This window comes from Idiotropiscis lumnitzeri, unplaced genomic scaffold (assembly GCF_059441095.1).
Source record: "Idiotropiscis lumnitzeri isolate Australia: NSW breed Sydney's pygmy pipehorse unplaced genomic scaffold, RoL_Ilum_1.0 HiC_scaffold_27, whole genome shotgun sequence".
Lineage (NCBI taxonomy): Eukaryota > Metazoa > Chordata > Actinopteri > Syngnathiformes > Syngnathidae > Idiotropiscis > Idiotropiscis lumnitzeri.
This window is the reverse complement of record NW_028283565.1, coordinates 3079342-3090868: the sequence shown is the minus strand read 5'-3', so window position 1 is coordinate 3090868 and position 11527 is coordinate 3079342. Positions and strand designations below refer to the sequence as shown.

At 41.7% G+C, this 11527-nt stretch overlaps 1 protein-coding gene across 1 annotated transcript; it reads left to right on the top strand.

Moving 5' to 3' along the window:
• Positions 1-9277: 9277 nt before the first annotated feature.
• Positions 9278-10219, top strand: LOC148315980 (general transcription factor II-I repeat domain-containing protein 2A-like). Its single transcript, XM_088287123.1, has 3 exons — positions 9278-9377; positions 9477-9584; positions 9705-10219. The coding sequence occupies exons 1-3, from the start codon at positions 9278-9280 to the stop codon at positions 10217-10219; spliced, it is 723 nt and encodes a 240-aa protein (XP_088143249.1).
• The last annotated feature ends 1308 nt before the right edge of the window (positions 10220-11527 follow it).

Below are 11527 nucleotides of genomic sequence, written 5' to 3'. Positions count from 1 at the left end.
TCTGGCAAGTCAATGACTCCACTGGGTCCATGTTACGCAATGACTATTTGTGATAGCGCTGCTAAAAGCAACTAAAAACTAGTGTTGTTCCGATACCACTTTTTGGGTTCCGATACAGATACTGCTGACTGGTTGTGCAGTATTGGCAAATATCGATACTGTACCGATACTTTTGAAAAATCTAATTATAAGCACAATTTTTGTTGTAAATCTAAATAACTGCATACTCACTTGAATGTAAAATTATTAATTTACCTTGCACACAAAGGCTGTCAAATCTTCAACATGACCACCTATAACACAATCAAAACATACATGCTCTGATCAATTTATATCATTTATGGTTTTCTTTGAAAGAACATCCTGAAGACTGTACAGTCATTAATTTGATTGTCCAGCATTTCCCTCATGCGGTACTGCTACACTTAGAAAATGTGAACCGCGCGAACTGAAAATGCATTTTGCAACACTAAAAAAATTAAAACTTGTGTATTAGAGCTAAACCAAAGGTTGCTCATGGAAATTTTCCACCTTAATATAGTGTGAAGGGACATCCTTAAGACTGTACAGTCATTAATTTGATTGTCCAGCATTTCCCTCATGAGATAATGCTACACTTTGAAAAAGTGTACATCGCGAGCTGAAAAAGCATTAAAAGTACTAAAATAACTTCTATTACAGCTAACCGAAAGGTTGCTAATTAAAATTTCCACCTTTATATAGTGTAAAGTGACAGCCTGAAGACTGTACAGTGATTAATTTGATTGTCCAACCGTCTCAGCATGAGATAATGCAACACTTAGAGAAAGTGTACGTGTATTGAAAATGCATTTGCGCAACTAAAAAAACAAACTTTTATTACAAATAAACCAAAAGTTGCAGATAAAAAACTTGACCTTTTATCGTGTAAAGTGACATTCTGAAGACTATACAGTCATTCATTTGACTGTCCAGCATTTCTCTCATGAGATAATGCTTCACTTAGAAAAGGTGTACAACGCAATCTGAAAATGCATTTTGCAACACTAAAAAAATAAAAACTTGTATTAGAGCTAAACCAAAGGTTGCTCATGGAAATTTTCCACCTTAATATAGTGTGAAGGGACATCCTTAAGACTGTACAGTCATTAATTTGATTGTCCAGCATTTCCATTATGAGATAATGCTTCACTTGGAAAGTGTGTACAGCGCGAGCTGAAAATGGATTTGCAGCACTAAAAAAAAAAAACTTTTATAACAGCTAAACCAAACGTTTCCAATGTAAATTTCCACCTAAATATAGTGTAAAAAGACATCCTGACGCCTGGACAGTCATTAATTTGATTGTCCAGTATTTCCCTTATGAGATAATGCCTCACATAGCAAATGTGTACAGCGCGAGCTGAAAATGCATTTGCAGCACTAAACAACAAACTTTTATAACAGCTAAACCAAACGTTTCCAGTGTGAATTTCCACGTTTATATAGTGTAAAAAGACATCCTGAAGCCTGGACAGTCATTAATTTGTGTGTCCAGTATTTCCCTTTTGAGATAATGCCTCACTTAGCAAATAAGTACAGCGCGAGCTGAAAATGCATTTGCAGCACTAAACAAGCGAACTATAACTTTAACAGCTAAACTAAACGTTTCCAATGTACATTTCCACCTATATTTAGTGTAAAAAGACATCCTGAAGCCTGGACAGTCATTAATTTGATTGTCCAGTATTTCCCTTATGAAATAATGCCTCACATAGCAAACGTGTACAGCACGAGCTGAGAATGCATTTGTAGCACTAAAAAAACAAACTTTTATAACAGCTAAACCAAACGTTTCCAATGTAAATTTCCACCTAAATATAGTGTAAAAAGACATCCTGACGCCTGGACAGTCATTAATTTGATTGTCCAGTATTTCCCTAATGAGATAATGCCTCACATAGCAAATGTGTACAGCGCGAGCTGAGAATGCATTTGCAGCACTAAACAAGCGAACTTCATCTTTAACAGCTAAACTAAACGTTTCCAATGTACATTTCCACCTATATTTCGTGTAAAAAGACATCCTGAAGCCTGGACAGTCCTTAATTTGATTATCCAGTATTTCCCTTATGAAATAATGCCTCACATAGCAAACGTGTACAGCACGAGCTGAGAATGCATTTGTAGCACTCAAAAAACAAACTTTTAGAACAGCTAAACCAAACTTTTACAATGTAAATTTCCACCTATATATAGTGTAAAAAGACATGAGATAATGCCTCACTTAGCAAATGTGTACAGCGCGACCTGAAATCCATTTGCATACTAAACAACCAAACTTCATTAACAGCTAAACTAAACGTTTCCAATGTAAGTTTCCACCAATATATAGTGTAAAACGACATCCTGAAGCCTGGACAGTCCTTAATTTGATTATCCAGTATTTCCCTTATGAAATAATGCCTCACATAGCAAACGTGTACAGCACGAGCTGAGAATGCATTTGTAGCACTCAAAAAACAAACTTTTAGAACAGCTAAACCAAACTTTTACAATGTAAATTTCCACCTATATATAGTGTAAAAAGACATGAGATAATGCCTCACTTAGCAAATGTGTACAGCGCGACCTGAAATCCATTTGCATACTAAACAACCAAACTTCATTAACAGCTAAACTAAACGTTTCCAATGTAAATTTCCACCAATATATAGTGTAAAACGACATCCTGAAGCCTGGAAAGTCATTAATTTGATTGTCCAATATTTCCCTTATGAGATAATGCCTCACATAGCAAATGTGTACAGCGCGAGCTGAGAATGCATTTGCAGCACTAAACAAGCGAACTTCATCTTTAACAGCTAAACTAAACGTTTCCAATGTACATTTCCACGTATATTTCGTGTAAAAAGACGTCCTGAAGCCTGGAAAGTCATTAATTTGATTGTCCAGTATTTTCCTTAAGAGATAATGCCTCACAAAGCAAATGTGTACAGCGCGAGCTGAGAATACATTTGCAGCACTAAAAAAACAAAACATCATTAACAGTAAATCAAACGTTTCCAATGTAAATTTCCACCTATATACATAGTGTAAAAAGACATCCTGAGGCCTGGAAAGTCATTAATTTGATTGTTCAGTATTTACCTTATGAGATAATGCCTCACTTAGGAAATGTGTACAGCGTGAGCTGAGAATGCATTTGCAGCACTAAAAAAACAAAACATCATTAACAGTAAATCAAACGTTTCCAATGTAAATTTCCACCTATATATCTTTTAAAAAGACATCCTGAAGCCTGGAAAAAAACTTTTATAAGAGCTAAACCAAAGGTTTCCAGTGTCAATTTCCACCTTTATGTCGTGTAAAAAGACATCCTAAAGCCTGGACAGTCATTAATTTGATTGTCCAGTATTTCCCTTATGAGATAATGCCTCACTTAGCAAATGTGTACAGCTCGAGCTGAAAATGCATTTGCAGCATTAAACAACCAAACATCATTAACAGTAAACCAAACGTTTCCAATGTAAATTTCCACCTTTATATCTTTTAAAAAGACATCCTGTCATTAATTTGATTGTCCAGTATTTCCCTTATGAGAAAAAGCCTCACTTAGCAAATGTGTACAGCTCGAGCTGAAAATGCATTTGCAGCATTAAACAACCAAACTTCATTAACAGCTAAACTAAACGTTTCCAATGTAAATTTCCACCTATATTTAGTGTAAAAAGACATCCTGAAGCCTGGACGGTCATTAATTTGATTGTCCAGTATTTCCTTCATGAGATAGTGCAACACTTAGAAAAAGTGTACAGCGCGAGCAGACAATGCATTTGCGATAGTGCAACACTTAGAAAAAGTGTACAGCGCGAGCAGACAATTCATTTGCAACACTAAAGAACCAAACTTCATTAACAGCTAAACTAAACGTTTCCAATGTAAATTTCCACCTATATTATAAGTGTAAAAAGACATCCTGAAGCCTGGAAAGTCATTAATTTGAAGGTCCAGTATTTCCCTTATGAGATAATGCCTCACATAGCAAATGTGTACAGCGCGCGAGCTGAGAATGCATTTTCAGCACTAAAAAAACGAAACTTCATTCACAGCTAAATCAAACGTTTCCTATGTAAATTCCCACCTTTATATAGTGTAAAAAGACATCCTGAAGCCTGGACAGTAGGGCTGGGCGATATGACCTCAAATCAATATCGCGAGAAATCGAGCAATTTTACCTCGATAACGATAAATGCACGATAAATTCCCACGTGGACTAAAATCAAAATAAATGCAGGAATTGAATATTGACTGTTTTTTTTATTGACCAACTGGTACACTTTACTTTCAATGAAAAACAAAAGTACAAAAATCATTTGTATGAACATTCCAAATAGCTTGCAGGGTTCGCAGTTAACTTTAAAAACTGCTTGCCCATAGGGCAAGTGCCACTAAAATTTGCCTTGCCCGAGTGGCCAAATTACTTGCCCGACTTGGGCAAGTGACAATTTTTTTTTCTCTAAGAATAAAATGTTTATGGTTGTAAAATGTGCGCCACAAATGTAAATAAACATATAATCTGATAAGCATAAATTAATCTTGTTTTCATCATCAACCATGAAACCCTACTCACAAGAGCAAATGTATCATCCTGTGCAGTTATTGAAAATGTTAATTGTAGTTTTAATAATTAACAAATCTGCATGTTAAATTGGGAAAATGATATTACAGCAATCCAGATGATCAATTTTAAGTCCAGGAGAGCGTATTAATTGAGGAATCACATGAGTAAATTATGAGTGTGGCAAATTTGTGTATTCCTTTAAGACCAGTGCCTGTGGTGCTGCCTCCATAAGTTTCATAGCATAAACAGAACACAGTCACTGACACTATGTCAGGTCACATCATGGAGCTAATGAATTAACAGCCAATAATCAAATATTACTCCCTTCCTTACTCACAACTGAATTGTCTACTTAAAAATATTGGAGCTATTTTAGTCATGTCAGAGGAATCCGAAATGTTCGGATTTGAACGAACTCGTCGCCACTTGTAAACATGCGCAGAAGGTAAGAAAACTTCCGGCTGTCAATTTTCGGCCGAAATATCGTAGGTTTTTGTTGCGTTTTTCAAACTTCAAATGAGGATGCTACGACAGCGAGTTCCAATACTGCGGGATTTATTGACGTCCACTTTAACTCGACATTCACTGAACTAACTGATCCCCGTAGCGCCCGCCCATTGCCCCCGATAAGGCCAATGGACCATACCAAAACACAAGGGGGTGTCTGGGTTAAACCATCACCATACAGTGCACACAAACAGATCACACCACCGTTTTCGTCAAAATTAAAGATATTTGGCTGCTTTAAAAAATGCTTGCCCGGTCGGGCAAGTTGCCCATAATTTTACCTTGCCCGTGGCCAAATTTCACTTGCCCCGGGCAATCGGGAAGCGGTTAACCGCGAACCCTGAGCTTGCTTTGCATGACTTGAACAATGTCACAAAGAAAAAGGGTACCTCTTGCGAAATCTTTTTCTGCAAATAGATTGCGCCAAGATGCTCTCATGATGTAAATAATGGCAAATAAAAAAACGCTCAATAAAATGAAAGAAAATGTCAATGCAAGCCAAATAAACAAGTGGGCATTATCGGGGAAAATGTGCCGTCTCGAGTACTCTGGTGCGCAGTCGCCACTTGTCATCTATGTAATGCACAGTTAGGCTCAATCAGGGATCCATGTTGCGACCCGACCACAAGTCGGATGTAGATGCAAAATGCTTGACATGTCTAAGCTCCCGGCCCGATGTAGTCCATATCGGGAAATACGGCTTTCATGAAGCGTTTAAATCCTGTGCGCGCCACGTAACTAGAGGAGCTTTATCTTTAGCTATGTGCTAGGCTATCGCGTCCACCTCTGAGACGTTCTCTCGTATGGTGTCGCCTCCGTTCATGGGCTGTTGTCACTTGTCGAACCTTGCTTCTCACTTTGAACTTTCAGCACAGCATGGTTGTGTTGTGGGTGGTGAGAAAGCTTCTGGATTTGAATCGCCAGCAACGAGAGCGACAGACGGGTGGAGTCACATGACTAGAGGCGCTGTAGCGGTCTTAAAGGGGCATGAACATTGCCGCAGACAAAAGGCTTTTCTTTTTTTATTCATCGAATTTACCGACATGGGCAAAATGATTTCGGTCATTGTAATAAATTTCGGTAACGGTAAATTTTCGGTTTATCGCCCAGCCCTATGCTGTAGCATGGCTTTCTTTGCCGTGGGTGTCAAATATTTTACTTTGTTTTCAGAGTGCTTACAGACCTCTTGGTTTTGCCTCAAAATAATTGTCTGCAAAGCAGTCTGTGCCATCCGCATCATTGATGTGCAGGAGTAGCTTGTTTGTAATAAATAGCTGCAAGAAGTCCGCTGTTTGCCGCAGCATCCAGTGGTCCAGCGCTCGCAGTGAAAGTCTTGTCTGGCAGCCCGAACCATCCCCAAACATTTCGAGATGCACGCCCAGTAAATTCCAGAAATATAAACATGGACAAACTTGACATTCTTCCAGATTCTGTCTCTTTGCATTGTTTTGAAGTTACTCCTCCAACTTTTCCACTTCTTCGATCCTCCCCATTGTCTGAAAAAGAAGTGTATACAGTGAACCCTCGCTACTTCGCGGTTCACCTTTCGCGGGTTCAGTGCTTCGCGGGTCTAAAAAATATTCGGGAGCATTGTAGTTTCGCCGAGCGGCACAAGGGGGCGCTGAAGCGGTTAGACGGCCGGCGTGCGATGAGGAGAGTGGACGAAGAAGAGAGTGGCCGAAGAAGAGCAGGTTCCCCCGGACACGATTGGTGGCGACGGACACGATCGGACACCGTGCGTGAGCTCCGAAGGAGACCGGCCGGCGTGTGTGGCTGTCAAGCCGAAGATAAACAACTTCCGCCCGGGCACTCGCGCGGCGACATTTGGCTTCGTTCGGGACCGTGCGTGAGCTCCGAAGGAGACCGGCCGGCGTGTGTGGTAGTTAAGCCGAATAGGAGCAAATTCCGCCCGGGCAACGGCGGAGAGCGAGGCTGTCAGTAATGAATGAATAAATAAATAAATGAAGAATGCCACCTTTCATTTCACTGTCATGATCCGTGCCTGTCATGCCGCGTGTGTTTTTGTTTTTTCAGCTGTGTGGGCGTTCCTCCAGCGATCATCTCGCGCCATGCCATCAGCTGCTGCGAGACGCGCTGATTACACTGACTATATTGTGATTATAATAAATATTGTAACGTTGTATAATACATCAGGCCAATTTGTCCATCAGCGAACGCTTTTATTATTAAGCCAAAAACGGCTGCTGTTGGCCGCAACCACGCCGATCAGAGAGAGAGCAACACAACGACAACAACCCGGGAGGAAGGATACAACCTCTACGTCAGGGGTGGCCAACCCGCGGCTCTCGAGCCGCATGCGGCTCTTTGGCTGATTTCATGCGGCTCTTTAAGCGATATTCTGGCGTAAAGCGTAAGTGTAAACCATGGTCAAACACACCGTAACAACCCCGCCCCCAAGAGATTAATTTACCCGACCGCTAGATTCACGAGATCCACCAACTTCAGCAAATACCGCACTATCGCCACATACGGCGCTGTACGGAGCCACTGTCCGACCGCAAACGCCACTATTAGCCGCAAATAATGCTCAGAACTGCACCAAACTTCATCAATAGTACACACAGGGTCCCAGCACGTAGTCCGAGCCGTCAAACAGCTGCTAGTTTAGCCTGTTACCTGCACTCGGGGATCCACTCGTCGGGGCGTCAGGAGCTTTCACATGACAAGCTTAAAAAATGCTTGGCTGGCGCTGCCATTCATTTACACTAGGTGGCGCGCTGACCGGGTGAGCCAGTTTGAATTGAAAAGAAGAAGAAGAATAACGTCTGATGTGATGTCAAACGCGCGAGATTATTTGAGTTGTAAATAATTTGTTTCAAGTTCGCTCTCAAAATGGCAGGGAAAAAATGCACAGCCAAACGAAAATATGAAGAAGAGAACAGGACATTTTTAACAGAATGGGAGAATTTATATTTTTTTGTTGAACGTAATGGCAAGCCATTCTGCCTTATATGTCAGGCATCATTGGCGTCACTTCAACTCAATCCATCCTTACATCGACCAGGAATTTCCAAAAGGGACTGAACTTCGCAAGCAGAGGTTGGTCACTTTGAAAAGTCAGGCAGAAAAGCAGATGCAGTTTTTCAAAAAATTAACAAAACACTCAGAAACCATAACGCTTGCTTCATATCAACTGGCTTGGAACATCGTACAGGCTAAAAAGCCATACAGTGAAGGGGACTTCATAAAAAAATGCCTTAATGACGCTGTTGAAATCTTGTCTCCTGAAGACAACAAACTAAAATGAAGCATATCAGATGTCCAACTCTCGCGCCACACTGTTGAACGCAGAATATCGGACATTAACACTGCTATTGAATCACAGTTGCACTCTGACCTTCAAGCATGTGAGTATTTTAGTGTGGCATTGGATGAGAGCTGTGACATACAAGACAAGCTGTCAGGGTTGAGGAAGATGAGGACCCAAACGCAGGGAAGCCAGGCAGGGGTAACTTAAAGGGCATTTATTAAACAGAAAACCAAGGCAAACAAGGAACTTGGAAAAACTTAACGACAGGAAACCAACTACAGGGAGAGGCGACAGGAACTGGCAACAGGGACAGGCAACCGGGACAAGCGACAGGGACAAGCGACACTTAAAATGGCAATGAACCAACAAGAACTGAAAGCAACCAGGGAACTAAATACACACAACTTGACGAGACAACGAGGAGCACCTGGACAAGACACGGAGGGTTGGAAGGACCGGATTGGTTAACACTAGGGCTTGGGTAAACGAGCACAGGTGGAAACAATAGACAAGACGAGACAAGACAAGACACATGAACAAGGCCAAAACATGAAACCAAATACTAAACCAAAAATAACAAATACAAATCATGACACAAGCCTCAGTTAGCAATTTTTGCACGGTCTATGTCAAACGAAAGTATGATCTAAAAAGAATTCCTTGATATTGTGCCATTAAAAGACAGAACCCGTGGCATAGATGTGAAAGAAACGATGATGGCTGCATTTGCAAAAGCGAACCTGCCCATAGCAAAACTAACTGCAATAGCCACGGATGGAGCGCCGGCCATGATCGGATCCGTGAACGAGCTTGTGGGGCTATGTAAAACTGATCAAACATTTCCCGACTTTTGGAATTTCCATTGCATCATCCACAGGGAGCAACTCGTGTCTAAATCATTAAATTCAGACAACGTCATGAAGCCTGTGATGGAAATCGTGAACTACATCCGCACACACGCGCTTAACCACAGGCAATTCAGGAGTCTCATCGCTGAGCTGGACCAAGGGCTTCCAGGTGACCTGCCGCTGCACTGCACTGTGAGGTGGCTGTCAAAAGACAAAGTGCTCTCTCGCTTCTTTGAGCTTTTGGATGCCGTAAAACTGTTCATGTAAGAGAAGGGCAAGGACTATCCCGAGCTCTCGGACCTCGAGTGGATTATGGATCTGGCATTTTTGGTCGACATGCTGTGTCACTTGGACAGACTGAACCTGACCCTGCAAGGCAAGTTAAAAATGCTGCCTGACCTCGTGCAATGTGTGTTTGCGTTTATCAACAAACTGAAACTGTTCAAGACGCAAATTCAAAAGAAAGATTTAACGCATTTTCCCACTCTGCTAAAAGCCAGTGAACATGTCACCAGTGCCGCCCTGAAAAAGAAAAGAGACAGATATGCAACGCTGATTGAAAACTTGCACGAAAACTTTGTGACCCGGTTCCGTGATCTACAACTGAAAAGACCACAGATTACGTTCCTTGTCGACCCATTTAATGCGGAGATGGACTGTTTGAAAATCCCGCTCGTCACAGATGAGGCTGCGGCGGAGTTGGAGATGATCGATCTTTGTGAGGAGGATCAACTGAAAGCTGTTTTCAGGGAAGGGACCATTGAGTTCTGGAAACGTGTGCCAATGGAAAAATACCCCAACATCAAACGGGCTGTGCTAAAGATCCTGTCGATGTTTGGGTCAACGTACGTCTGCGAGTCTGTGTTTTCCACCCTGAAACATGTGAAATCAAAGCATCGATCTGTTTTGACTGACACTCATGTGAAAGAGTTCCTTCGAGTGGCAACAACGGAATACAAGCCAGATTTGAGGAGGATTGTTCAGGACAAGGAATGCCAGAAGTCCCACTAAGCAGCATAGTAAGAGAAAAATGTCATTGAAAATTGTTATATTTTTGTTTGTGGACTTGCTTGAACTGAGAGTTTATGTGTGTGTGAGACAGTGCACACAATGTTAATTGTTGAAAAAAATAACTGTCATTATCTTGCTGTGGGTCATTTTCAATAAATCTGGCTGAGCAGAGGCCTGTGTGTGTCTCTCTCTGTGTGTGCGCGCACACACACATGATGCATGGAATGATGTTCATGTGTGCCCATGTATGATGTGGCTCTTTGCAGTAACACAGTAAAAAAAGTGGCTCTTAGTCTCTGACTGGTTGGCCACCCCTGCTCTACGTGGTCTCCCGGACGAGTCGGCGGTCCCCCGTCGACGACGAATGTATCCTGCCGGCACCCATATTACCCCACGACTCGGTCCGGAGGACCGGTCAGGGAGAGGGCGCCGCCACTATCTCCTGCCACCTTTTGGCTATGGCTCCTGCGGTGCCCCCGACTCATTCCCCTCCGGCAGAGGATTTTCGGCGACGCACCTCCCCGTCACAACGGCCTCTCCACCGAGCCGCAGAAGGTGATTGCGCTAGCTGGGCGAACCTTGGGAGGTTCCGCCCAGGCGCCAGCCCAACAACAACAACAACAACGACAACAACATAACGTTCACTCCCCTGCTGCCTTCACAGCCTCCACAGAAAAGAGGAAAACACAGAACCCTTGAACTATTTACAAAGTCGCTACACTATCTTTGTATCACCACCTTTTTTCCCGTGTCTGCGTTTGGAGAGTCCTGTTCAATCCTCCAGTTCTGCTGGAGGATCATAACATTCACAGGGCACACCGGACGGCGTACCAGCAGGTAAAAGTCGAAGTAATTAAATAAATACAAAAAGAAGTAATTGAATAAATACAAAAATAATGGCTGGGGAATAAAAAAATAAGTTTTAATAATATTTGTTTTTTTGTTATAACATGAATTTCACTTTCTCTCTCTCTACCAGTATATATATATATATATATATATATTTATATATATATAGGTGCGAAGTGTATATATATATACACAGTGTTTTTTTTTGTTTTTTTTGAAGGTGCGACGCTACTTCGCGGATTTTCAGTTTTCGCGGGTGGTCTCGGTCCCCATTAACCGCGATAACCGGGGGTTCACTGTATTTTGATTTGAAATAATGACCTCAACATACCAATACATTTGTTTATCATCTGAACTGGATTATTTTGAAACAACATTTGGGTTGGACATCTGGGATTTGTTGTTGTGTATATTCAGAGTAATCCTTTTCTTGTATATAGCTAAAGCAATAGTCGCTGG

Excerpts from the sequence above, each read along its gene's own strand:
- LOC148315980 (XM_088287123.1), top strand. The coding sequence starts at position 9,278 with ATGAAGCCTGTGATGGAAATCGTGAACTACATCCGCACACACGCGCTT. Across the intron at positions 9,378-9,476 it reads GCTGGACCAAGGGCTTCCAG|AGAAGGGCAAGGACTATCCC; the intron begins GTGACCTGCCGC and ends TGTTCATGTAAG. Across the intron at positions 9,585-9,704 it reads ACTGAACCTGACCCTGCAAG|CCAGTGAACATGTCACCAGT; the intron begins GCAAGTTAAAAA and ends CTCTGCTAAAAG.